This window comes from Chionomys nivalis, chromosome 26 (assembly GCF_950005125.1).
Source record: "Chionomys nivalis chromosome 26, mChiNiv1.1, whole genome shotgun sequence".
Classification (NCBI taxonomy): domain Eukaryota; kingdom Metazoa; phylum Chordata; class Mammalia; order Rodentia; family Cricetidae; genus Chionomys; species Chionomys nivalis.
Window position 1 is genome coordinate 38,180,654 of NC_080111.1, and position 27,731 is coordinate 38,208,384.

Here is a 27,731-nt window from a genome sequence, read left to right on the forward strand (position 1 = left end):
GTGGTTGTTATAGGGTTGAGGGGATTGGGGAGGTATTTTATGGGATTAGGGATGTTTATTAAAAAAAAAAAGAAAAGAAAAAGGGGGGGTTAACTGGTTTGATGGGATGATTGGTATTTGTGAATTATTGTTTTTGGAAAATTGAATTGGTGTTGATTCTTGAATATTGAATACTGTATATGAGTATGCTTCTACCCCTATTTATTATCCACCTCTCTTTAAAACAAGTGTTATATATATATATATATATATATATATATATATATATATATATATATTATTGATATATTTACCATATTGCTATGTACATTTCTACATCTGATATTATTTATGCAATGACTTTGTTTACATTTGGAGATCATTGTCCTCATATATTGCACAGTTGTTTATTCTCTTAGTCCTCAAGTTAGATAGGTATCGAGAATTATAAATCAACAGTCATATGTTTGTCATCTTTATATTTAGGATAATCAGGTTTTTTAGATACATAGAGATTATATTTAGTATAGATAGTATAATCTTCAACCTCTTCAAAGAGCTGCAGAAAATGGCCTTTAATTTAACCTAGAATTCCATTTTAATGAGACGATCACTGCTGCCAACACTGCTCTACATCCGAGAGAAGGTTGAGCACCAAAGACACTCCACTCGGAGCTTGTCTTCTTGGCAGAATTGGCCTTTGGGTAAAGAAAAGCCCATACTTCGACTACTGACAAAGATAGAGAATATCCATGAGTGGATAAAACAGGATTGTCTTATCTTGCCAAGACAGGGTAGGATAGTTCTTTAAAAAGTTCCTTGCCTTTGATAATGGTATGTCAGTTATGTTAGGCCTTAGCCAAAGTTGGTTGACTCAACATTGCAAACAATCTTTGGGTGATTGCCCAGGTAGTCAGCTGTCTCTGTCATTTGTTGCACAGTTTGGAAGTTTCTCATTTGTACTTCCTGGTTGCGTAAGTAATATAACTTCCTTTCTCAGATCTTTGATGGAGTTGAAGATTAGATAATTATAGTTACTCTCTACATTATTTAGACTCTTTGAAATAGAATGTTTAGTAAAACTTTTGTTATGTTTCTGGCTTAATATTATTTGTTATTTGTAATTTTATATTTATTATTTGTTCCTATTGTATATAATTGTATTTGGTTTGGTTATGTCTTATTTTGACAAAAGGGAGAGATGAAGGGGAAGGCCAGCCAATCACCTTGTTTGTAGGGTGTGATCACCTTAGGCTAATATTTACTTATAAAACTTACAGGTGTGCTCCCCACCTCCTCTGGTTTCCTGCATTTTGCTGGAACTCTGGCTTTATAAGCTCCCCCTTTTCCCCTTATTAAAGCGGAATATTTTATATTAAAGCTAGTCTGATTAATTCTATAGACCATCCACCAACACTATGGCATTTGATCCTCGTGCTATCAGTTCACTCAAATTCCACAGCTCTTTGTCGATGCCTGATCACCTTAACCCTATAGTGACTTCAGTTTTATGTCTCTGGAAGTCCTCAGAAACTGGATGTCATCTTGAGTCATTATCGCTTAGAGCTCCTAACTGAATGTTTTTCAGTCACCTGGGAAAGAGAATATGATACCAATCCTACAAGGCAGGCTTCATGCCTACAAGTTATGATTCTCTCTTTTCAAGAGGAATGAACTCCAGCACAGTAACCCCTGGTATGTGAGCTTCTAGGCACCAACTCTAACCAATTGCTTTGATTAAATAGTTAATCACCTTTTTTATTTTGTTTTTATTCTTTTTTAATTAAAATTTCCACCTGCTCCCCGTTTCCCATTTACCTCCCCTCCTCCCAAATATTGCCCCCTCTCCCCACTCCCCTCCCCCTATCCCCACTCCTCTTCTCCTCCCCCCACACCATTCCCCTTCCCTCTCAATACTGAAGAGCAGTCCAAATTCTCTGCCCTGTGGGAAGACGAAGGTCTTCTATCTACGTCCAGGAAGGTGAGAGTCTAAACAGGCTAAGCTCCCACAAAGCCAGTTCATGTATTAGGATCAAAACCTAGTGCCATTGTCCTTGGCTTCTCATCAGCCTTCATTGTCCGCCACGCTCAGAGAGTCCAGTATCAACCCATGCTTATTCAGTCCCAGATCAGCTGGCCTTGGTGGGCTCACAATAAATCAGTTCCACTGTCACAGTGGGTGGGTGCATCCCTCGTGGTCCGGATTTCCTTGCTCATGTTCTCCCTCCTTCTGGTCCTCATTTGGACCTTAAGAGCTCAGACCGATGCTTAAAATTGAGTCTCTGTCTCTACCTCGATCCATCGCCAGATGAAGGTTCTGAACAGAGAATTCTCAACAGAAGAAATTCAAATGGCCAAAAGACACTTAAGATCATGCTCAACCTCCTTAGCGATAAGGGAAATGCAAATTAAAACAACTTTGAGATACCATCTTACACCTGTCAGAATGGCTAAAATCAAAAACACCAATGATAGCCTTTGCTGGAGAGGTTGTGGAGAAAGGGGCACACTCATTCATTGCTGGTGGGAATGCAAACTTGTGCAACCACTTTGGAAATCAGTGTGGCAATTTCTCAGGAAATTTGGGATCAACCTACCCCAAGATCCAGAAATACCACTATTGGGAATATACCCAAGAGATGCCCCATCAAATGACAACAGTATCTGTTCAACTATGTTCATAGCAGCATTGTTTGTAATAGCCAAAACCTGGAAACAACCTAGATGCCCTTCAATGGAGGAATGGATGAAGAAAGTGTGGAATATATATATATATATATATATATATATATATATATATATATATATTAGAGTACTACTCAGTGGTAAAAAACAATGACTTCTCGAATTTTGCGTGCAAATGGATGGAAATAGAAAACACTATCCTGAGTGAGGTATCCCAGACCCAAAAAGAGGAACATGGGATGTACTCACTCATAATCGGTTTCTAGCCATAAATAAAGGACATTGAGCATATAATTTGTGATCCTAGAAAAGCTAAATAAGAAAGTGAATCCAAAGAAAATCGTATAGTCATCTGCCTGGAGAGGGGAAGTAGACAAGATTGCAGAGCAAAAACTGGGAACTTGCGGGTGAGGTGGCATGGGGAAAAGGGGAAATGGGATGAGAAACATGAGAAGGGGAGGATGGGAGGAGCTCGGGGGACTGGGATGGTTGGGATATAGGAAGGCTGTATTCGGGAGCAGCGAAGTATATATCCTAACTAAGGGAGCCATCTTAGGGTTGGCAAGAGACTTGACTCTAGAGGGGTTCGCAGGTGTCCAGGGAGATGTCCCCAGCTGGTACCTTGGGCAACTGAGGAGAGGGAACCTGAAATGACCCTATCCTATACTGATGAATATCTTACATATCACGTTAATCACCTTTAAAGACTTTTACTCTTAGTTTGTATCCTGATTACTTTTTGTACTTTCCCTCATTTGGGGGATACTTGGGTTCTGAAATTCTTTAAGAAGAAAGCCAGTTCAGGCAGCCTCTCCTTCACTGTCAAAGTACCTAGCTGGGGACATCCCCATGGACACCTGGAATCCTCTCCATAACCAAGTCTTCTGCGAATCCCAAAACTGATCCCAAATCAAGATATCTTCTTCCCTGCTCCCATACCCACCCCTCCTCCTTCTCCACCCTCCCACTCCCTCAAGCTATCCCCAATTCTCCCATTCTCCCCTCTCTCTCCCCCTCTTCCCCTCTTTCCAGCCCCATGCTCCCAACACCTGTCCGACAGTCTTGTCTGCTTCCAATTTCCAGGAGGTTTTATATGTCTTTCTTTGGGTTCACCTCATTATCCGGCCTCTCCAGGCTCCTGAACAATAGGCGCAATGTCCTCTGTTTATGGCTTGAATCCACCAATGTGTGAGTACATACTATATTCATCTCTCTTGGTCTGGGTTATCTCACTCAGGACAGTGTCCTCCATTTCAATCCACACACACAAAATTCAAGGTGTTACCATTTTTACCACTGAGCAGCACTCCAAAGTGTACATGTTCCACAACGTTTCTTTTATTTTTTCCATTCAAAAATTTACACTTCCTCCTCTCCTCCCATTCCCCTCCAGCTTCCCCACACACCCTCCTCTCTCCCGCTCCCTCCTTAAGAGAGGGCAAGGAACCCTGATCTGTGGGATGTCCAAGGCCCTCCCCACTACATCCAGGACTAGGAAGCTTTGCATCCAAATAGACTAGGGGCCTAAATAGTCAGTACATGCAGTAGGAACAAGTCCCAGTGCCTTTATCAATGGCTTCTCAGTCAGCCCCCAGTGTCAGCCACATTCAGAGAGTATGGTTTGACTGCATGTTCATTCAGTCCCTGTCCAGCTAGATTTGGTGAGTTCCCATTAGAACAGGCACACTGTCTTGGTGGTGGACTAACCCCTCATGGTCCAGACTTCCTTGCTCATTTTCTCCCTCCTTCTGCTCTTCAATGGGACCTGGGGAGCTCAGTCTGTTGCTCTGATGAGGATCTCTGTCTCTATCTCCATCCATCACTGGACGAAGATTGTATGGTGATATTCGAGATAACCATCAGTGTAGTAGTGGGGCAAGGCCAGTTAAGGCACCCTCTCCTCTGCTGTCCAAGGAGCTAGCTGGGGACATCCCCATAAACACCTGGGATCCTCTCAAGAGCCAAATCTCTTGTCTACCCTAAAATGGCTCCCTTAATATAGATATCTTCTTCCCAGCTCCTATATCTGCCCTTCCTCCATCTCTAACTCCCCACTCCCACAAGCTCTCTCCAGTCTTTCCTTTCTTCCTTCTCTCTTTCCCTTTCCCCTTTCCAGACCCCCACCCCCATGCTCACAACTTTTGCCTGGCAATATTGTTTCCTTCCAATTTCCAGGAGGATCTATTTATGGTTTTCTTTGGGTTCACCTTGTTATTAGGCTTCTCTAGGCTTGCAAACTATAGGCTTAATGTCCTTTGTTTATGGCAAGAATCTACTAATGAGTGAGTATATACCATATTCATCTTTTTGGGTCTGGGTTATCTCACTCAGGATGATGTTTTCTATTTCTATCCATTTGCATGCAAAATTCAAGATGTCATTGTTTTTTACCACTGAGTAGTACTCAAGTGTGTATACATTCCACACCTTCTTTATACTTCCTTCCATTAAAGGGCATCTAGGTGGTTTCAAGGTTCTGCCCATCACAAACAATGCTACTACAATCATTGTTGAACAAATGCCTCTGTAATATGACTGGGCAACTCCTGGGTACATTCCCAAGAGTGGTATTGCTGGACCCTGAGGCAGGCCCGACCCCCAATCCCCTGAGAAACTGCCACTAATTTCCAAAGTGGCTGCACATGCCTGCACTTCCACCAACAATGGCCGAGTGCTCTCCTTTCTCCACATCTTCCTCTGCCTTGGCCCATGGTCACACTGATGAGTATCTCGAGTATCTCCATGGTTCCTTCATCTGGGGATGGAGACAGGGACCCACATCGGAGCACTGGAGTGAGTTCCCAGGGTCCAGTTGAGGGGTGGGGAGAAGGAGAGGATGAGCAAGAAGGTCAAGGCAGAGAGGGGATGGACCACTCACTGAGACAAGGTTTCTGATCTAATGGGAGCTCACCAAATCCATCTGGACTGGGACTGTGTAGTAGGAGCTGTGGGCCTCTTCCCACAGCCCGGCTCATGGCTGCCTGGCTAGCTTATGCCCCAAAATAACGACACACAAACTGTATTCTTTTTAACACTGCTTGGCCCATTAGCTCCAGCCCTTATTGGCTAATTCTCATATCCCGATCAACCCATCTCTAATAATCTGTGTAGCATCAGTCTTACCAGGAAAGATTCAGCATGTCTGACCTGGCGGCTTGCTTCATCGCTTCTGGCTCTGAGAGGAGCTGCCCTGCATCTGAGCTCACTTCCTCTTCCTCCCAGCATTCTATTCTGTTTACTCCACCCACCTAAAGGCTGGCCAATCAAACGGGACAAGGCAGTTTCTTTATTAGCCAATGACCTTCCTCCATCAGGACTGAGCAAGCCTGTGGTCAGGCTGGACTCTCTGGGCATGGCTGATGGAGTGGGCTGGCTGAGAAGCCATTGATACTGTCACTGGGACTTGTTCCTGCTGGATGTACTCGCTTTTTGGGATTCTGGTCTGTTTGGATGCTTGCCTTTTTGGTCCTGAATGGAGGGGGGAGGGCATTGGACTTCCAACATGGCAGGGTATCCTGGGACTGGAGGGGGGAGAAGGATAGCTCAGATAGTAGGGGGAGGGTGGAGGTGGAAATTTTTGAATGGAAAATTTTTTAAAAATAATTAAAAAATATAATAAAAATTTCATAACAGAAAAAAAAGGAAAGTCTATGTTAGTTTCCAATTGTACCACTCTTTTATTTCTGTGGTAAAGAACTTAGATTAGGCATTCATACCACACTGGTACTGACATGTTCATGAAACTCAGCACTTAGAACATTGGTGACTCATCCACAGGGATCAACATTGATACCCAGCACCCACAACTGTGTGTACTTCCAGTCACAGGGAATTAGACATTGTCTTCTTGTCTACATCTAAATTAAACTTCATTCTTTTTGAAAATAACAGGCACATGATGAAAACCGATTATAAATATAAGATCACATACAGACATTTCTGTTCAGCATTTGCATGTCTTGTGCCAAAAGAGGCCAGAACAAAGGACCCGATCTTCAGGATATACAATTACAGGGAGTTCTGACCAATCTGAAGTGTGGGCTAGGAACCAAACTTGGGTACCCAAGAGGACCAGTACTCCTGAGACCACTCTCCAGTTCGCATATATGTCATGATAATGCTGAAGATGAAGGTGTCCCAGTTTCCTTCCATCTCTCATCACTTGAAAGATAGTCACCTCTTGATGATTGTGAAAAGATCTAATGGATAGTCCTTTCACTTCTTTAGTTGGTAATTCCATAATATTTTATATTATTTGCAGCTCCTGTTAAGGGTGATGTTTCCATCATTTATTACTTCAAGCCATCTTTCTTTTTCAGAAAATATTCCTTCTATGTACCTTCCTGATGATCACTCCCAATCTTCTGATAACCATAATTATACCCGCAAGTTCTAAGGATACTTTTTTTTTGTTTGTTTTTTGTTTTCTGTTTTTTCGAGACAGGGTTTCTCTGTAGCTTTGGAGCCTGTCCTGGAACTCCCTTTGTAGGCCAGGAAGGCCTCAAACTTACAGAAATCGGCCTGCCTCTGCCTCCGGAGTGCTGGGTTTAAAGGCGTGTGCCACCAACGCACGGCCTAAGGATATTTTTATACAAAACATACAAGTAAACGTATGAGAGATTTGACTCTTAATGCCTCTCATATTTCAGTTAATTGTATCCTTTGAGCTTAAAAACATTGTTGAAACTTTTAGGATTTCATGGTTCTGGTTTGAGAGCCAAATTGTGTTTCTTTCACTGGGCCTTTAATGTTTTGGCTGTTTTCAGGAAGATGTTGTTTTGTTATCTAGTTCTAGATTCAGAGACAAAGTTCTTTTCTTTGGCTCTGGTTTGAAGACCAAAGTTGGAATACCCTTCCTGTAACCAATAAGGTTTTATCCATTACTTTGCTGGTTCAAACTAAACTAAAGAGAGCTATAATGATGCATAAACAAATTGATAACATTATCAAATATTTTCTACACAATAACTGATTTTGGTTAACTGACTGTAGGTGGTTTAACATCTGAAAGAACAATTTAAAATAAGCCCCCAAAAGATTATAATATGCACAAGCTTTCTCAGATGACTACACACAAAGTCTTACTCTTCTGAGAAGCACAAAACATTATGACACTGAATTAATTTATAGAGTTTCACTACAGTATGATTTTTTTTCTCATGTTTTTGAAAAATACACAAATTAACTTCAGGGTTTCTCTACAGAAGGGCTCATATTATATATTTGGAGATTATTGTGAAAAAGAATTTACAACATTTCTTTCACAGGTATCTCTAGAGTATGTTATATTTTAAGCCTTTTAAGAGTACAGGGGTCGGCAAAGGCCTTATCACACTGATATCATTCATAGGGTTTTTCTCCAGTATGTGTCCTTCTATGCATTTGAAGAGCACCACATTGAGCAAAGGCCTTGCCACACTGATTACATTCATAGGATTTCTCCCCAGTATGTGTTCTTTTATGCCTTTGAAGATTCCTATGGTCTGCAAAGTCCTTACCACACTGAATACATTCATAGGGTTTCTCTCCAGGATGTGTTCTTTTATGTATTTGAAGAGCACCATGTTGAGCAAAGGCCTTACCACACTGATTACATTCATAGGGTTTCTCTCCAGTATGTGTTCTTTTATGCAATTGAAGATGACTGTAACGTGCAAACGCCTTACCACATTGATTACATTCATAGGGTTTCTTTCCGGTATGTGTTCTTTTATGCCTTTGAAGATCACTGAGATATGAAAAGGCCTTACCACACTGATTACATTCATAGGGTTTCTCTCCAGTATGTGTTCTTTTATGCGATTGAAGACAATGGTGTCGTGCAAAGGCTTTACAACACTGATTACATTCATATGGTTATTCTCCAGTATATTTCTTTCATGTATTTGAAGAGTACCCTGTTGAGCAAAGGCTTTACCACAGTGATTACATTCATAGGGTTTCTCTCCACTATGTGTTCTTTTATGCAATTGAAGATTACTGTGGTGTGCAAAGGCTTACCACACTGATTACATTCATATGGTTTCTCTCCAGTATGTGTTCTTTTATGGCTATGAAGATTACTCTGAGCTGCAAAGGCCTTACCACACTGATTACATTCATAGGGTTTCTCTCCAATATGTGTTCTTTTATGATTTTGAAGATTACTCTGAGCTGCAAAGGCCTTACCACATTGATTACATTTATAAGGTTTCTCTCCAGTATGTGTTCTTTTATGGTACTGAAGAGCAATGATCTGTGTAAAGGCCTTACCACACTCATTACATTCATAGGGTTTCTCTCCAGTATGTGTTCTTTTATGCAATTGAAGATGACTGAGATGTGCAAAGGCCTTACCACACTGATTACATTCATGAGGTTTCTCTCCAGTATGTGTTTGTTTATGACTTTGATGAGTTTCATAAAGAAGAAAGTCTTTATCATCTTGACCATATTCATAGGGTTTCTCGCCAGTGTATGTTCTTTTATGCATTTCAAAATGATTGTGATAATAAAAGACTTCATCACGTTGCTTAATTTCACAGCATTTTCCTCCGCTATGTGTTTTTTCATTCCTTAGGAGATAAGAGTTATAAGACCAGACTTTACCACAATGAGAATATACTGAAAACTTTTTTCCACTTTGATTTCTTTCAATCCTGCAAGGATAATTTACACATGTAAAAGCTTTACCACATTCAATGTAGTTGAACCTCAAAGCTTTATGAATTAATTTCACATTTTTTCAAATTGTAAAAAGGAATCAAATATTAAGGTTTTATACCTTTGTTTAAAATTATGTTTTATTCTCTCATTAGGGGTCATTTTACATCTAGAAAAATATTTGTGATGATAAATTCCATTGTGTAATGGTTTATCTTTTCATCTATAGTTATACCTATATTTTTCTAGGATATTTTTCACATTTTTGAAGAGAATTGCACATACTGAGTGCTTTACCAACTTTACTCCATTCATAATTTTACTGTATTGTGAATCATTATATATTTGGTAAGTGAACTAAGACACCCAGAAGTATTTGCATAGACCTAGAGCTCATGTTTGTTTGTTTGTTTTTGTTGTAATGGGAGTTTGTATTTATGTATTAACAATGATGATAGAAAATAAATTAACTTTGTATTTTTGTATCAAATTAAACATGTACATTCTACATAGGAACTACTGTTTATCTTCTTAATTGTTCTTAAGGAGAGGTATGCTAAATTTTTCCATATTCCTATGCTCATACACTTGTGCCAAGAGTGACATATCATATATATGTATATATATATATATATATATATATATATATATATATATATATATATATAAAGAATAGTGTATAAAAGATTTCCAAAATGAATCTACAAGGTTCGACTTTCACAGACTTGTGGTATAGAAATTAAGGTTTCTCCACAACAACTGCCCCGTGACCCTTGACTAATCTGATTTCACTAAACTTAGCACAGTCACAAAAAGTATATGAGTGATACAAGGCTTACCATGGGCTATTGAATTAGTAGAAAGTTTTGCAGCTATACTCATCATCACTGAAATAGGTATACATTTTCTGTCATGAATAGCAAGAAGCAAATGAAGCAGCAGTTCTACAACATAGCTCTCATGGTGCTATGAATCAAATGGTGATATCTGTTTAGGCATTGCTACCTAGACTTTTTCTTAAATGAATGCTTTGCAGATGTAATTCACATACATGAAATTGAGGTATATGGATCTGTGAGAACTTAATAAGCATCAATACATTTAAAGCTGTGCTTATTTACTCTGTTGTTTTTGTTTTAAAGTTCCAGAACACATTACAAACTCATCAGAGGCACATTGTTATGAACTTGCACAAGAAAATTACCTTGCATGTCTTCTAGAACATTGACAATGCTCTTCGGTGTTAAGGTCTTCCCAAATGTATCCTAAAATACAGAACCAGAATATATTATTTAAGAATGTGCAACAATTAGCTTATTATCTTAAGTGCACCTAAGAACTATGACTGTGTTATTCACCTCATTCTTCTTTCTCTAAAACAAATTATAGAACAAAATCATAAACCAAGGAAAAGTTGTTTCCATCTTTTGAAACATGAAAGAAATTCATTTTCACCTATAGTAGTTAGGGTCCTGTAGGTCTCCAGCATCACATCTTTGTAGAGATTCTTCTGGGAAGGATTCAGTAAGTCCCACTCTTCCTTAGTGAAGTTGATGTGCACATCATCATATGTCACTGCCTTCAAAAATATACCATACATGAGTACAATGTAAGTATGACAGGGAAATGCATACTTCTTTGAAAGTATAGTTTTATGATTCTGGTGTTCCCCATTCTTGTTCCATGACAGACAGTCACTTTAGAAGGAAATTGAAAAGGAGAATCAATTCTGTTATTTCTGTGTCCTTTGTATAGGATACCACCTTATAAGAGAAGTATCTACTCACAGGAAGAGAAAAAGAGAAAAGATCAATAGTACGTTGTATGCATGAGAAAATTAATGACTACAGAAAGGAAAAAAAAAGATGGACAAACTGGGAATATTGGTGTATTTTGTCTTTACCACAACACTCAGCAAACAGAGGTGGGTATATTTGTCTCTGAGATGAATGCCAGTCAAGACTTAACAGAACTGCTTGTCCATTTTTAGATACCATGTATTTTGTCAGAGGTTGAGGCATGAGCATGTCTTTGCCCAAAGGCCAGTTTTGACAACAAGAAAGCAAGCTTTGAGTGTCTTTGGAGTTCAACATTCTCTGGAAAATAGATCAATGCTACCAGTAGTAATCGTGTCTCACTTTAACAGTACCCTAGGTTATTTAAATTCCATATTTTACAGCTCTTTGAAGTGGCTGAAGATTACATATCTATGCAAAATATATTGTTTATGTGTGTGAAAAATCTGATTATTCTAACTATAAGTATGACAAACATAGATGACTATTGATCTATAATTCTAATACCTATATAACTTAAAGACTAAGACTTCATATTAGAATATTGTACAATAAACAACTGTACAACAAATGAGGACAATGGGCTCAAAATGTAACCAATGAATAAGTATCTTGATCAGTGGAAGAAATGTACATTGCAATTTGATAAATATATTTATCAATATATCAAATGTTTTAAGCAGAGGTAGAAGCATGAATGCATACAATATTCAATATTGAACAATAGATCAACATACAAAATCTATATCAAAGCAAGTGCCTATAAATTATAACTCACAAGCATTCACTCTATTACTCACTATGATTATTGATGTATGTAAACTCACACTAATCTATTATTCCATCCAATTTTCCCATTTTTTCAAAGAAATCCCTGAGCCCATAAAATTTCCCTTCTATCCTGCAACCCTATACTAATTATAATCAACCCCTAATGATATCCCTAACCCTAGGACAAACTTTGTTGGAAGAGGGGATGTAGTCTTTTAGAATTACTTCCAGCTGTCATGGGGGCAATGTTCTTTCTATGGCATCCTGTGAAATTAAAATGATGGTTAAATTACAAGATTACTGTCTGGTATAATTGCAAATAGTCTCTGAGTATTTTGTAAAGTTTTTCTGAGCTTCCTCTTATAAGGTCTGTCCAGAACGTTGTAAAAAGTGGACCATTTCAGCTAACGAAGTTTGAACCATCTTGAGCAGCTGGTATGCAAAGCAGGTCTGGTAGTAGCACTATCATCATCATGCCATTATATCAACCAGGTTGAGTTGTTGTTGTGGGGCCCCAACTTCTTCCTGGAAACTTCAAAAATTACTGCAGGAAAATTCATTCTTTATTGTGCAAAACTTAAACATTATTTATATATATATTCAAGAACATGTACAACAGAGACAAAAATATAAATGGAGAAAAGTGAAAATTTTTCTAAATTCTTTTTTCTTTCTGTCCCATGCTCCTGTCATGAGAGAGAAACTCTGAATTTTTATTTTAATGACATGGTTGGATTTATAGAAGGACAGAGCCAGTGTCCATCTCCAAAACCAGATCTATATATATATATATATATATACATAAATATACATCCACTTACAAAAGGCACCCAATGAAATGATAGGATAAAAGTCTAGATTACTGAATCTATAAAGAATAAAGGCGCATATATGTGTATGATGTAAAAGTGTAGATCATTAATATTAATTTTAAAAAGTAACTACTTATTTATATATTTTACATTGATATAGATATATATGCTCCCTTTTGATATAAACTTGACAATTTTATTAAAACATACTGTCTATTATTTTTAAAATCTTACTCAAACTATTTTATCTACTTCAACTCACCTAAACATGTAATTGAAATTGTTGCAAGACATTGACCATCTATATCCCACTATTGTGATGGAGGAAGGTCATTGGTTAAATAATAAAGAAACTGCCTAGGTCCATTGGATAGGCCAACCCTTAGGTGGGTGGAGTAAACAGAACAGAATGTTGGGAGAAAGAAGCCGAGTAAGGAGTCGCCATGATTCTCCCACTCCAGACAGACGCAGGTTAAGATCTTTCCTGGTAAGCCAGCTCGTGGTACTACACAGAATATTAGAAATGGGTTAGATCAATATGTAAGAGCTAGCCAATAACAGACTGGAACTAATGGGCCAGGCAGTGATTAAAAGAATACAGTTGGTATGGATTTTAAAGTCAATTTTGTTATATGTATATGTATTTCTGATCTTGATTACTGTATTGTGATTGTATAGTTCATTTAAAATGTAATGTATAATTAAAAAATATAGGTTGCTAATGGATAATCATCAATAATAGTCAAATTTGTAGTCATGTTAGTTAGATTTTCTAGATATATAGAGATATATTTCAGTTAGATAGGCATTCTTCATATCTTTCAAAGACTACAGAATATGGCATTTAAATGTTTTAATAACTTAGGACTTTTCATGACAATGAGACACGTCTGCTCCTGGCAGCACCAATCTACTTCAAGAGGAAGATGGGCATCGAAGAGGCTCCTTATGGAGTTTGATAGCTATTTGGGTAAGAAACTGCTCTTGCCTGGACTGATGAATAAGCTGGACACAGAGAACCCGCAGAGAGAGGACTACTGAACTTGCCTGAAGGTGAAATGGTCTTTCGGGGTTCCTGACTCATGAAAGAGTCTGTGAGACATTCTGCAGGACACAGCAAAAAGTGACTAAACTGTCTTTGGAATTTCCTGCTTCATGGAAGAGTCTGCTGGATACTATGGGCCTGAAGGCCAAAGACGGATGCCCCAATGGTACAAAAGAACTTTGGGTGACTGTCCAGGCAGCGAGATGTCTCTGTCATTTCTAGAGTTTGAAGTATCTTACTTCTTGTTTGCTTAGGTAATATTATATCCTTCTGGAGTCTTTGATGGAGTTAAAGAATGGTTAGTTATAGTTTTCCTTACTTATGATAAAAGATAAAATAGATATAAATATTGTAACTGTAATTCTTGCTTGATAACTGTTTTGCTGTAATCTTACTATGTTAAAATGAAAGCCTTTCTTTTTTGTTTAAACAGAAAAAGGGGAAATGATGGAGGAAGGTCATTGGTTAAATAATAAAGAAACTGCCTAGGTCCATTGGATAGGCCAACCCTTAGGTGGGTGGAGTAAACAGAACAGAATGTTGGGAGAAAGAAGCCGAGTAAGGAGTCGCCATGATTCTCCCACTCCAGACAGACGCAGGTTAAGATCTTTCCTGGTAAGCCAGCTCGTGGTACTACACAGAATATTAGAAATGGGTTAGATCAATATGTAAGAGCTAGCCAATAACAGACTGGAACTAATGGGCCAGGCAGTGATTAAAAGAATACAGTTTCCGTGTAATTATTTCGGGGCATAAGCTAGCCATGCGGGCGGCTGGGTGCCGGGGACGCAGCCCTGCCGCTCGTATTACAACACTATTGGAGTAAAAAATTGAAAACAGTAATTAGAACCAAACCATAAAAGGGGACAAGGATTTAAATAGTCAAAGAGAATTATCATCTAAAGCAGAGAAAAAATGGTTTAGTGAAAATGAAATTATAGGAGGCACTTCTGCATTGTTTGGATGTGAAGTTTGGTTACATTCAGGACTTTTTTTTTGATACAGGTTTCTCTGTAGCTTTGTTATGTGTCCTGGAACTAGCTCTTCTAGACCATGCTGGCCTTGAACTCCACCTGCCTCTGCCTCCCAAGTGCTGGGATTAAAAGCTTGAGCCAGTACCTCCTGGCCTTTATTCTAGACATTTTACGCTCTATGCATTCCCTATAGGAATTTTACTGCAGAGGAAAGATATTATCTTATAATCGATATTTTAAACATATAAACATACTAAAAAACTAAAAAGTTATGTGGAAAAAAATCGGAGTTGTTTTTAAAAAGAAAACTGAAACCATCTATTAGCAAGAATTTACCAAGGTTAAATAGTAGCATGATTTACTAATGTTGATATTGAATCATTATGGACAGGAAGTGAACATTGACAAAGAGCTTACAGTAATTTCTTGGGAGGAATTAACAACAAATATCCCTTTAGCCATAATATTAATTATCATATAGGGAAGTAACTAATTCTAGGGAAAGGTTTCATCTAGTTTCCTGTATTTAATTATGGGTTTGAGTCTCTATCTGATATCTAGGCATACATAACAAATACTCATCCTTTAACCTCTTACAGATCTGCTGCATATGACAATTATAATGCTTACATTTTCTGCAATGAAATATGAGCATGCATTACAGTGACCTTTGAAGTCTCCAAAAGAAGTGTGAGTCACGCAAGGAAGATTTCAACTGTACAATGTAATTGTTTCACCATCTAAACATCAGGTTTGGACTACAAACTGCTCAGGACAATATCAAAATGGTACATTAAGATGATTGACACTGCTGGGAACATATGTTTTAATTAAGTAAGCAGTTCATTTTGGAGGGAAGAGATGATGGGCAAAAACACAGACAGGTTGAATGATAGAATTGAATCAAAGACCCAGATATTAATTGTCACACCTATGAACACCTGATTTTTGACAAATAAGCTAAAATTATACAATGAAAAAAGAAAGCATCTGCAACAAATGGTTATGGCATAACTGGATATCAACATGTAAAGGAATGCAAATAGATCCATATCTATCACCATGCACAATACTCAAGTCTAAAGGGGATAAAGACCTTAATATAAATCTGACCACACTGAAACTGATAGGAGAGAAAGTGAAAAATAGCCTTCCAAGCATGGAACAGAAGACCACTTCCTAAATATAACACCTGTAACACAGAGTCTGAGAGGAAAAATAAATAAATGGGACCTTCTGAATATGAGAAGCTTCTGCAAAGCAAAGGACACAGTCAATAACAGAATAAGGCAGCTTATTGAATGGGAAAATACATTTCCAATCCCATATAAGATAGAGGACTGATCTCCAAAATATATAAATAACTCAAGAAATTAAACATCAAAATTTCAAATAATTCAATTAAAAATGGGGTACAGAACTAAACAGAGAATTTTCTATAGAATAATCTCAAATGGCCAAAAGACACTTAAGGAAATGTTCAACATCCTTAGCCATCAGGGAAATGCAAATCAAAATGACTCTGCAATTGTCAGAATGGCTAAGAACAAAAACACCAATGACTGCTTATGCTGGAGAGGATGTGGGAGTAAGGGGAAGACTTTTGCATTGCTGGTGGAAATGCAAAGTGTACAACCTCTCTGGAAAGCAGTATTGCAGTTTCTCTGAAAATTAGGATTCAACCTACCTCAAGACCCAGCAATACAAATGACAATAGTGTGAACTCTCTTATACATTAATATTGGTTGAAAGTAGAGGATATTCATGCTACAATCCACAGACACAGAGTTAGTTAACAACAAAGGATCAAGGGAGGGATACATTAATCTCCTTGAAAGGGGCACTAGAATAGGTCTTCTGAATTGAATGGGGGTAGTTGGGTATGGGAACAGGAGAAAGCAAGATCAGGGTGCTTGGATATAGGGAGAATGAGGAAAGACTACAGGAATTGAGGAACATTTGGGAGTTGGTACGGTACCTAGTACAGTAAATACTCATTAGATTGTATGAAAATGCCACAAGCAAGGACTTTTAGGAAAGAAGGATAAGAAGCCTGTGGAGTCTTCTCTAACCAGGAAAAGTATTCAATGTTGGGACCGGGACACCATCCAGCAACAGTTACATCTACATCTAGTCCTGCTTGCAAGATATGTTGAGTTATTTGCTCCCCAGAGCTTATAGGAGTACACAACAAATAACTCGTGAAACTTCAGGCCTATTCCATTAGAAGGAGAAAATGTCCATCCTAATTAGATGTCTAAGACCTGAAGCTCACTATACTACAGGTCTATGATAGAACCAAACAAGATAGGAAAAAAGTCCATGAAATGATTTCTCATGATATTCTGTTATTCTCATAGAATGGTGCCTCGGCCAATTGTTATCAAACTGGCCTAATCCAGGAAATCAAAGCAGTAGGAGCAGACACAAGCAGTCAAGCAATAAGAGGAGCTAAGGAGACCCTGCTGGCAATGGGGAGGAAGTACCATAGCAAAAGCCTCCCAACTTGGTTGAGGACAGTAGGTTAACACAGCCCACAGAATCAACTAAGCAGGAGTTATTGATGCTCACAGAGACCCGTGATCCTATAGGGGCCGGTGCTAAATGCTTTGCATATATGTTATCAGTTCATACTTTGGTGTTTTGTGGGACGGCTAAGACTTGGTGCGTGTATATGTGGGTGTACTTTAACTCATTTGACAGCTTTTGAGACCACTTTTCCTCATACTGGGTTTCTATATCCAGGCTTTATATGGATTCTGTATAGTCTTACTTTAACTTGTTGTACCATGTATGTGGGCTGGTTTTACATGTCTACTTGACAATGACCTAGATCATTGATGATATAGACAATTGATGTCTAGATCATTGATGATCTAGACAATGACCTAGATCATCAGAGATTAGGGAGCCTCAGAAAAAAATGCTTCCATGGGATTCAGAAATGAGGCATTCTTTCAATGACTGATCAATGGCAGAGGGTAAAGCTCATTGAGAGTTATGCCATCCCTGGGCTGGTCCTGGGTTCTATAAAAAGAGAGGATGGGTAAGTCCTATGAAATAACAAAGTAAGAAGCACTCCCCCATCACATTTGCATCAATTCTTGACTCAAGGATCCTGCCCTCCTTAAGTTCCTTCCCTGATATTCTTTAATAGTGAACAACAATACAGAAGTATAAGCCAACTAAACCCTTTCCACCCAATTTTGCTTTTTGGTCATGGTGTTTCTTCACAACAGCAGAATCCCCAATTAAAACAAGACACCATGTTTTATTGAAATGTGTGAGATTCTAAAGGTAAACAAAGAAAAGAGACTCCCTGGTAAGGCACCAGCTTGCGGTGCTACACAGATTATTAGAAATGGGCTAATCAAGATGTGAGAATTAGCCAATAAGAGGCTGCAATTACTGGGCCAGGCAGTGTTTAAAAGAATACATTGTCCATGTAATTATTTTGGGTAAAGCTAGGCGGGTGGCGGGAAGTGGCCTGCCGCTTCTCATAATATATCAGCACTATTTGTATTAGCCTGGTAACAACCTAAACACTCCCTGATCAAAGAATGGATGAGGAAAATGTGCTGCATTTACACAATGGAGTACCACACAGCAGAAAAAAAAATGACATCTTGGAATTGCAGGCAAATTTAGGGATCAAGAACACATCATACTGAGTGAGGTAACCCAGACCCAGAAAGACAAATATACAATGTCCTCACTCATAAGTGCCTTTTAGACCTGAAGCAAAGAAAACCAGGCTACAATTCTCAACCCCAGAGAACCTAGATAACAAAGAGGAATCTAAGCGAAACACACATGGATCTAATCTACAAGGGAAGTAGAAAAAAACAGAATCTTCTCAAGTAATTGGCAGCAAGGGGATCATGGGAGAAAGTAGAAGAGGGGAGGTAGGGAGGAGAGCAGAATAAAATATATACCTCAATAAAAACAATTTAAAAAAAACAAGAAATGACATAAACTTCTGACTGCTTGGACAGTCACCCAAGATTCGACTGTACTGTTGGACTTTTAACTTTAGCCTATACACCTAGAAGATCTGACCAAGTTTCTGTGAAGCAGGAATTTTGAAGGATTGTCCTGCTTTGCCATGGCAATGCTCAGCTGTCACTTTCTTTTGTGTCCTGCCTATCTAACTTGGACAGTATACTGTCAGTAGTTAAGTTAAAGGGCAGTTTCTTGCCAGTGCCTAAGTCTTGCCAGCAAGAAAGTTATCTACATTTAGTCATTTCTATGATATCCATCATTTCTCTGAAGTAGATTGGTGTTGTCAGGAACAGACATGTCTTGCCATAAAAGCCTTATATAATCATAACATCTTAAATGCCATGTTTTGAATAGGAAATGTTTGATGACTTATTTAAAATGTATTTTTGGCCAGGGAGTGAGGGGGCATGTCTTTAATCTTAGTACTTGTTTGGCAAAAGCAGGTTGATCTCAGTGTGCTCAGGCCAGTGTACTCTACAAAGTGATTTCCAGGACAACCCGAGTAATACAAAGGAACCCTATCATGAAAAAAATGAAAATGAAATGTCTTTTTGTTTCACCTTGAAAGCCTAAATAACATGAATATAAGTATGAGTACAATATATAACTATTAACTTGTAATTTTATTAATTTAAATAGCTTGTAATAGTAATTTTCAGGACTAGAGATTTATTTTACATCGTAAAGTGACTTGTTGTGCAGAAAACCCTACATAAGAGTAAAAATGTATGTACAGCATGTTTTATCAAAAATAACCTTGAATTTCCAAGAATATACAAAAATATGTTAAATAAGATTAGAAACATCTACAATATAACAAAAATAATCTCAAATATATTAATATACACAAATCCAGACTAATGTAAAATATTTAATAAAAATAGATTTTTCTTTAAAGTCAAATTAGTAATCTATCATTTATCCTATAATTTCTATATCTTCCCTTTTTCTTTTCAGAACAAGATAACTAAATATTATCTCCTTTGTTTTTATTTTTTACCATTACCCATAGTAACTTCTTACCACCTCCACCTCAATGATAACATAAATCATGATCTAATGAATGACCAAACTGCTTACCCCAACTCTTGGGAATATGGGAACCATGCCTTTGAAATTATTTTTTGTTGTCTGTGGGCAATGGCATCTATAAGGGTCCCTGAAATAAAACTAGGATAATTTCAATTCATGGGAGAATTGGCTGTATTATCTCTTGTCCAGTCTTTGTGTAATGGGAAAGTGGAGGAATTATCTCAAGTTCTGGCTAGTGTAGTGCATGAGGATCATCTTAGATAGTAATCTTGGAATTGTCCTGAATAATTTATAGCCCAAAGTTGACCTTTGGAGGAGGGTAGTCAGTTTAGTGGCATTACCACACTCTACAAGGAATCAATGTTGTGGGGCCCTAAGCCCGTCTTTAAGATTTTAATGGTCACTGCTAAGAATGATCGTGGTTTACTGCAGAAAACCTTAAGTGCAATATGTAGTAAAGCTCAAATTGTTTAAAGGAGCACAGTTTTTTATTTATGTACAGAATTTAAAAACTTAATTTTAAGTTACTTGATATAGATTTAGACCCAAAATCATGAACAAGAATTAAAAAGAAGCCTTTAATTTAAATTAGATTTTAGATGTAGTGCAAACTGATCTTATTCATAAATCCTGTAGTAAGATAGTAGGGCTGAAAGCTGAAAGATCAGAGAAGCACAGCATCCAGCCACTAGATCTTAGCTCTATAAAGTTCCCAGTCCAATGTGGGAGCCCATGTGTGACTCAGTTTCCATCTGGAGTCATTTCAGACTTAAAGATTCTATTTGAGTCCACGCATACCTGCTGTTCTTCTTCTAGTAACCTTGAGGGCTGTGAATAACATCTGTGTTAGCCAACAGAAAAAGCATTTTGCCCAGCTCAAAGAGTCCATTTTTTCTATTAAGATTTGGGCTAGTGTAGGCCAGCCAGGGGCACTCCTTGTTAGTGATTAGAACCTGCTTAACTGAATCAGATAATGCACAGGTTAGAGCTGCCTCCAAGCACAGTGCAGGGAGGTGGGGAGCTGACTGTACTGCTTTTTGATCTGCCTTTTGACTGTGTTTAGTATATATGCTGGCTGAGAAATAATCTTGGGCTCTTTTCTATTGACCTTTCATCCTCTCAGTCTAACCTATGATTCTGTCTTCATTTCTCTTAATCTAACTTTTCCTTAGCCTCAGCATTCCCTCCAATGGAAGCCATAGATAAATGTTGGTAGACTCACCAAATGGGGTATCCTGTCTCTACAAGTCCTCAGACTGAATGCTGTTTCTACAAAACACTCAATCCTCAGCTCCTCTCTCCTACCACCTTATACTCATCTCTCTGCCCAAGCATGCCACTTCCTATCTGCAACTCCTTAGTGATAGGAGTAAAGATATGAGACACCAGCATTGACTCTACAACAAACTAGTGTGACTACTGGGATTAAAGGTGTGTGTCAGTATTGCCTGTGGTGTAAGGCAGGCCATGGCATCTATTTTACTTTATGATCTTCGGGAAAGCTTTATTATTAAAATATAAATGAAAAAATAAAATAAAATAATTAAAAGCAAGCATCTGAGATCAAGAAAAGTAAAACTGTTTATCACCAAAGAGTATAAAAAATATTCTGAGTACAAACTTGGGATGGTCCATCATTTTCACAAACAATGAATGATATAATTAAATTATGGTTCACAAAGTCAACAATATGGAAGACACCACAAACAAAACAAGGCAGAAACACAAATCTACACACACACACAACACACACACACACACACACACACATATATATATATACATATATATATATATATATTACTGTTTCTTAAAGAAGAACAACAAGGTTCTAATCAAAATCACTGAATCACTGGCCATCACGCATCCTGTACACTCCGGTTCTCTCCTTTACCAATAATAGAAAATGGGTTTGGTGAGAAGGGCTGTTTCACCAAAATTTACAATATTCGCTTGAAGTCTTCGATGTTTACTGAAAGTATTTGGTTCTCTTTTGATAAAGAAAATGGTGTCTGTTAGGATCACTTACCATGTTGTTACCTACAATTGGTGATGGAATCCAGGTCTGCATCACAGGGAGGAAATGAAATCTTTTTAAATGGAATTTCAAGAGAACAGATTTTTAGAGAATCAGTGTACATGTAAATAAACTTGATTTACTCCAACTACTTGGAGTTCCAAGCACTTTTGAAAGTAAAGTTACTGCTATTTTTTGTGTATGTTTGTGTATTTTTTGTGTATGATATTCTCTGTATGATTGCTAGAAGAGATCAAAGCTTCAGGGAGTCAGGGAGACAGAAGAAGAGGATGAGAATTCAAAGGAGCTACAAAATGAGATAGAGAAGCAGATAAATAAGAGTACAACCCCAGGCAATGCTGGCTCAGTGATCACATCTCTTGAGGGAAAGATGGAGGCTGAGGCCAGTTCCATCTATGTTGGCAATGTGGACCATGGTGCAATAGCAGTAGAGCTGGAAGCTCACTTTCATGGATGTAGTTTCATTCAACTGTGTTATTATAGTCTGTGACAAATTCAGTGGCCTTATCAAAGGGTTTGCATATATAGATTTCTTAGACAAAGAGTCAGTGAGGACTTTCCTGGCTTTAGAAGATTCCCCGTTTAGAGGGAGACAGATCAAGGTGATTCCCATCAGCACAACAGACTGGTTTCCCATGTGCCCAATACTGTGCCTGAACTACCAATTACAAAAGCTCCCAATCTTGATTCTACAGTGGTTTAAAGAGCTAGTCTTTGGATCAAAAAAAGAATTTAAAAAAAAAGAAAGAAAAGCAGAAGGTGGAAATTTATTATTTTCAAAAAGATATACTTGGAAGGGGGAGAATCCCATAACTAACTGAGGAGGGACCTGCTCTGGGCAGTAGGGCAGGTCCAGGGTGTGACATATTCCCTCTGGAGATTCAATATGGACACTTCTCAAATGTAAAACCTGCTTCCAGTTTCCCTGCTCCACTTCACTCTCTTTGGACCTGCTCAAGTGTAGGTGGGCTCAGATGGTAGGAGACCTTTTTTTACCTAGAGCTCTGGAAAAGTACCAATCTGTTCAGCTTGTTTCCTTCCCTCATTTTCTCTCTGCCTTTTGTAGTCCCTGCCTGCTCCTGATTTCCCAAGTCTAGGCACACCCTACCCTTCTTTCCTCAGGGCTCCTGCCTCTCCAGTTTGTCTGGTGAATTTTTTTTGATTCCTTTTTGTTTATTTTTCTGTCTTGAATGTCTTTCTTTGCAGATTTTTGTGGTGGAAAGAAATCACCCAAAGTGGATTCAGTTTAAATTCCACTTACCCCAGGGGAAATACACTACTTTGTTTTGGGAAGTTTTGCACTGTTTTTTTTTTTGTTGTTGTTGTTGTTGTTTATCAGGTGTTCTTTTTTGTTTTATATTTTCTGTATATTTTTCCCTTTTATTTGGAGGGAATGGGAAGAAGTGGGAATAAGGAGGTAGTAGCTGGATTTTGTTTATTTTTTAATCTCAATCAACAAGGGATGGGGTTTTTTAAAATAATGTGTCATGAGGAAACTTGTTTATGAAAAAAAGAAAAATGATTTAAAATTTATTTTCTCCTACATGGATTATGGCTCAAGATGTGGATTATGCTCTATCTACCTGCCTAACACAAGGCACACCTGAGAAATGTCTGCAGATCAGAAACTCATTGGTCCACTGGAACTAAGCTTCACTAGATCACATGATTGCAGCTACTGGCAGCATGACATTAAATGCATTCTAATCATGCATTGCTAGAAGATCAAGATCGTCATTTCCTACCAGTTCCTAAACTATTTGTAATCTTTATAACACAAATATGAAATTGGAATGCAATATTGAGAACTTCTGGAATCCAGACCTTCAGTTTTCTAATCTCTCTTTCCACTTCGCACTAAGAGCAGTGTCCATGTGTGTGCTCTGGAAATCAGCATCATATCCTCCAGTTCCAGAGTCTCTCCTGCCCCAGTAAATTCATACCTAGGGAGACTCAGAGGACAAGGGACACTGCCAATATGAACCACATGGACCAACGCAACTACAGTGTGGCTCATGATCAGTCCAAGTCACAGCAGAAATGACAGATATGAATACCCAACACTCACCAGCTTGTGATCTTTCTTACTTCACTTACAGCAGAGGCAGAATAGAATGATAGGAAGAACCCACAAACTGTCTGCTACTAGTACTCCCCGTGGCTAATCCTTCCCATAATTCCTCACTGGTTAGGGCCACCTAGCTGGGACTCACAATATTAGCAGCTCCTCTATAAGAGGATCAGAGGTCAAATGACTCAGACAGCACAGTCCTTCCAGTTCTGCCCTCCCAACCCAGCAAACAGAGCCATAGTTTAGATAGTTTGTATTTAGTACATATAATTTGACTCTCCTACACCACACCCTGTTTCTCATCCAAAACACAGGGTCCTTGTGTGCACATTGCATTGCACACTCACTTTCCAGTGGAGCCATCCTAATGCCTAAGAGATGGGAAATCCTGAAGACAAACTCAGGTCACATTCATAAAGAAATCACCATTCCTGTGTAACTGTGGTTACTTTGTAACTGTTGTTAAACAAAAACAGACCATGATTTAGAAAAGAATCAGGATCATGTTATGGCTCAGAGGGGGCAAAGACAATGTGATTATGATGTACTTTTAATCTCAAAAATTATTTTGAAAACTTGAAATAAACTTTATGGCCATGTGCTCCAGAGACTAAGGATTTGTATTAGAGCACAATAAATTATGTCATGTATTTTCCTAAAGATGAAGATCTTATTCCAGAAAAGTAACAGTCCTGTTAAGCCGGGACACAATATTTTACCCAGATCATCTATTTTGGATGAACTATTGTAATATCACAATTAGGTTTCAAGATAAGGTCAGTTCCATACCCAGATTGCCATTGTCTGTGGACTGCAAACAATGGTCAATCAGGATAATAATAACAAAACATCACAACTGATCAATCAGGGCTACCTAATTCCATGTAAGTAATCTCAGTTGAAGGAGGAAAGCTCTTACCCTCAGGCTAACCTTTCACTTCCTCCACTGTGTCTCCACCAGCTTCAAAGTTGGTCAATGAGTTCAATTCTAATACCAATCCCTCTTTATTTCTAAGTCCCCAATAAAAGCCAGAATGATTAGCAGACACTCATTAACTGTTCTATTTTTCTTTCTCCCTGACTAGTGAAGGACAAACTTGGAAGGAGTTGCAGGACTGTCTTCCCAGAACTGGGCAGCAGAGGCAGGATTAGGTGTTCAAAATAATTCTCAATTACATAGAGTGAGGCAAGTCTAAGTATAGGAGACATTGCTCTAAATAGCAATCAACATAACTTGAAAGAAATGAAATGAAACTATCAATGACTTAGAAACATTGGAGAACAGAAGCAAATAGAGATAAGTGTAGGGATAAGCCCCAACCATTGGGGGCGTGTCCGCCTCTGGCTAATGTTTACTGATAAATCTGCTGGGTGTGATCCCAGCAGCCCTTTTTTCTCTACTTTCCTGTTCTCTGCGGGAACCTTAGGTCCTGTAAGTCTATTTCTCCATTAAAGCTGTATATATTTTTATAATCTGTTTGCATTCATTTACGTCGTTACATTTTGGCGTCCAATGTCGGGCTATTTTGCCCCCGCCCCCACACAAGGGGGGCGCAAGCTCCATCTTTCCCAGTCTTTGCGAGCAAGTTAGTTACTGCAGCTCAGGAAGTGCGATTGGGTGATCAAGCCTGCTAGCTTTCACAGCACGCTCCCTGCTAGCTTTCCCTTCCCCCACTCCAGGCCACGATACAGTCGCAGAGTGGCGACCCCCACTCGGCCCCTTATACTTAGCCGCTTAGCCAGTGGGCCTGCCCCTTCTTTCAGACTTACTAAGGCCAGAGCAGTTAAAAGCTCCCTGCCTGGCTTGGCTAAGCCACACTGCCTGAATTAACTGAAGCACCTGTGGTTTTGAAGCAAAAGCCACCGCAGCAGCAAAGTGACCCCTTCCACAACCAATCTAACTTCTCAGGGAGTACAATAATTTTCATTTTGAGTTAATTGTTTCAGACCGGCTCTGGCTTAGACGACGTGGACTCAGGTGCATTTCTTTCACCACCACTGGCAGGAAAACGTCATTAGAGGTAAATAATTTTCTTTTATAAATAAGAAAAATGTCTGAAAACATTACCATTCAAGACTTTAACAGCCTTTTCAATTGTACCATGTGGCAGATTTTAAAAGAAGTGTCTGTCAGCCCACAGATATGGATCTTTCTGGGATTCGTAGTTTTCCTTGGTACTATATGGTTTGATAATAGGAATATGATAAAGTCTTTACGAGACGAGATTGAAAGCTTAAAAACAATTGAGAATGACAACAATCTTCTAAAAAATCAGTTTGAAGTTCTCCAAGCAGAGAACAGATCTTTGTTTAACACAACTCGACAACCTGAACAAAATTTAGAAGAGGTACAGGCTGATGATAAGGAGAAATTCATCACTATGAAGGAAGGAACAGCTGATTTGACTCATAAGATTCAGTCCCTTTCAGTAGGAACTGAAACATTAACTGAGAGAATCAAAACTGCTGAATGTGACAATCGGATTTTGTCTAAAGCTTATGACAGATTGACGGAAAGATTGTCAATACAAGAAGGCATGATTTATGCTATAAAAATTATGTCCAAAGATTAGATGTTATCTCTAATGGACAAACTTCATACTTTAGAATCCTCAATGAAGGCCTTAGAACATAATTCTGGACAGGAGATTCAGACATTGCAGAAGGCAATGGTGAATAGAATTGAAAAGATTGAGGAATTTCTAAATTCTGATGAAGAGCAAGAGGTAGAAAGGCAAATTTTAACTACATCTGTGGGTAAATCTCTCCAGGACAATTCCCACAAAGCTCTACCTACAGTTCTACCTGCCTTTCCAGTAGTAACAACAGAGAAAGTGGTTGGTTCCAGAAACCCTAGAGTCATCAAGGAAGATACATGGGAACCTGTCTGTATGAATGATCTCAAAGAAATTAAACAGGCTGTAATGACTTTTGGGATGAATGCCTCTTTTGTTAAAGAGATGCTAAGATCTTGGGCCACAACAAATAAAGTCACGCCCTCTGACTGGTTACAGCTGAGTTCTGCTGTACTTGAGAGTGGACCGCAATTGAAATGGAAATGCTTATTCAGGCAAGAGGTTAGACTTTTAGAACAGCAGGAAAGAGCAAAGGGAATTGAGATTTCCCTAGATCAAATTCTAGGAGAGGGGTTCTTTTCTGACCCTCAGGAACAAGCAAAATTGGATGAAAACATACTCTCCATTTGTATTACAACAGCCTTAAGGGCTTGGGACAGGGTGCAAGACCCAGGAAGAGAATGGAATCATTTGTCAGAGTTAAACAGGGTCAGTGAGAACCCTTTAGTGACGTTTTACAAAGACTAACTAAAGCTGTACAAATAGGGATATCTGACCCAAAGGAAGATGAATAATGATCAAGTCTTTGGCTTATGAAAATGCAAATGTGGAATGCAAAAGGATTTTGGGACCTTTAAAGCTCAGATCAGCACCATTCGAAGAATGGGTCTTGAATACACTGAATGTTGATACATTTGACTATGGCACTGAAGCATGGGTAGAAGAAGCAATTTCCAATGGTAAAAGGAGACATCAGAATAAAAAATGTTTTAATTGTGGCAAAATGGGACATATGAAAATGAATTGTAGACAACAGATTTTCAGAAATAATAATAATGCATCTTCTTTTTTTTGTTTTGTTTTATTTTGTTTTTCGAGACAGGGTTTCTCTGTGGTTTTGGAACCTGTCCTGGAACTAGCTCTTGTAGACCAGGCTGGTCTCGAACTCACAGAGATTCACCTGCCTCTAATAATGCATCTTCTAGAAATAACAGAAATTGGAGGACTCAGCCTTCAGGTTTATGTAGAAGATGTGGAAAAGGCAGACATTGGATGAATGAATGCAGGTCTACGAGAGATAGACAAGGC

General features: G+C 38.5%; 1 protein-coding gene across 1 annotated transcript in view; it reads right to left on the reverse strand.

The window, feature by feature from the left end:
* Positions 1–5,284: 5,284 nt before the first annotated feature.
* The window catches only part of LOC130866887 (zinc finger protein 431-like), a 31,454-nt gene continuing 9,007 nt past the window's right edge, over positions 5,285–27,731 (reverse strand). The window contains exons 2-5 of the mRNA XM_057758479.1: positions 10,762–10,885; positions 10,511–10,571; positions 8,331–8,380; positions 5,285–5,343 (exon numbers count right to left, since the gene is read on the reverse strand). Of these exons, the coding sequence (XP_057614462.1) occupies positions 5,285–5,343; positions 8,331–8,380; positions 10,511–10,571; positions 10,762–10,885 (294 nt within the window). The remainder of the gene's footprint in view (positions 5,344–8,330; positions 8,381–10,510; positions 10,572–10,761; positions 10,886–27,731) is intronic.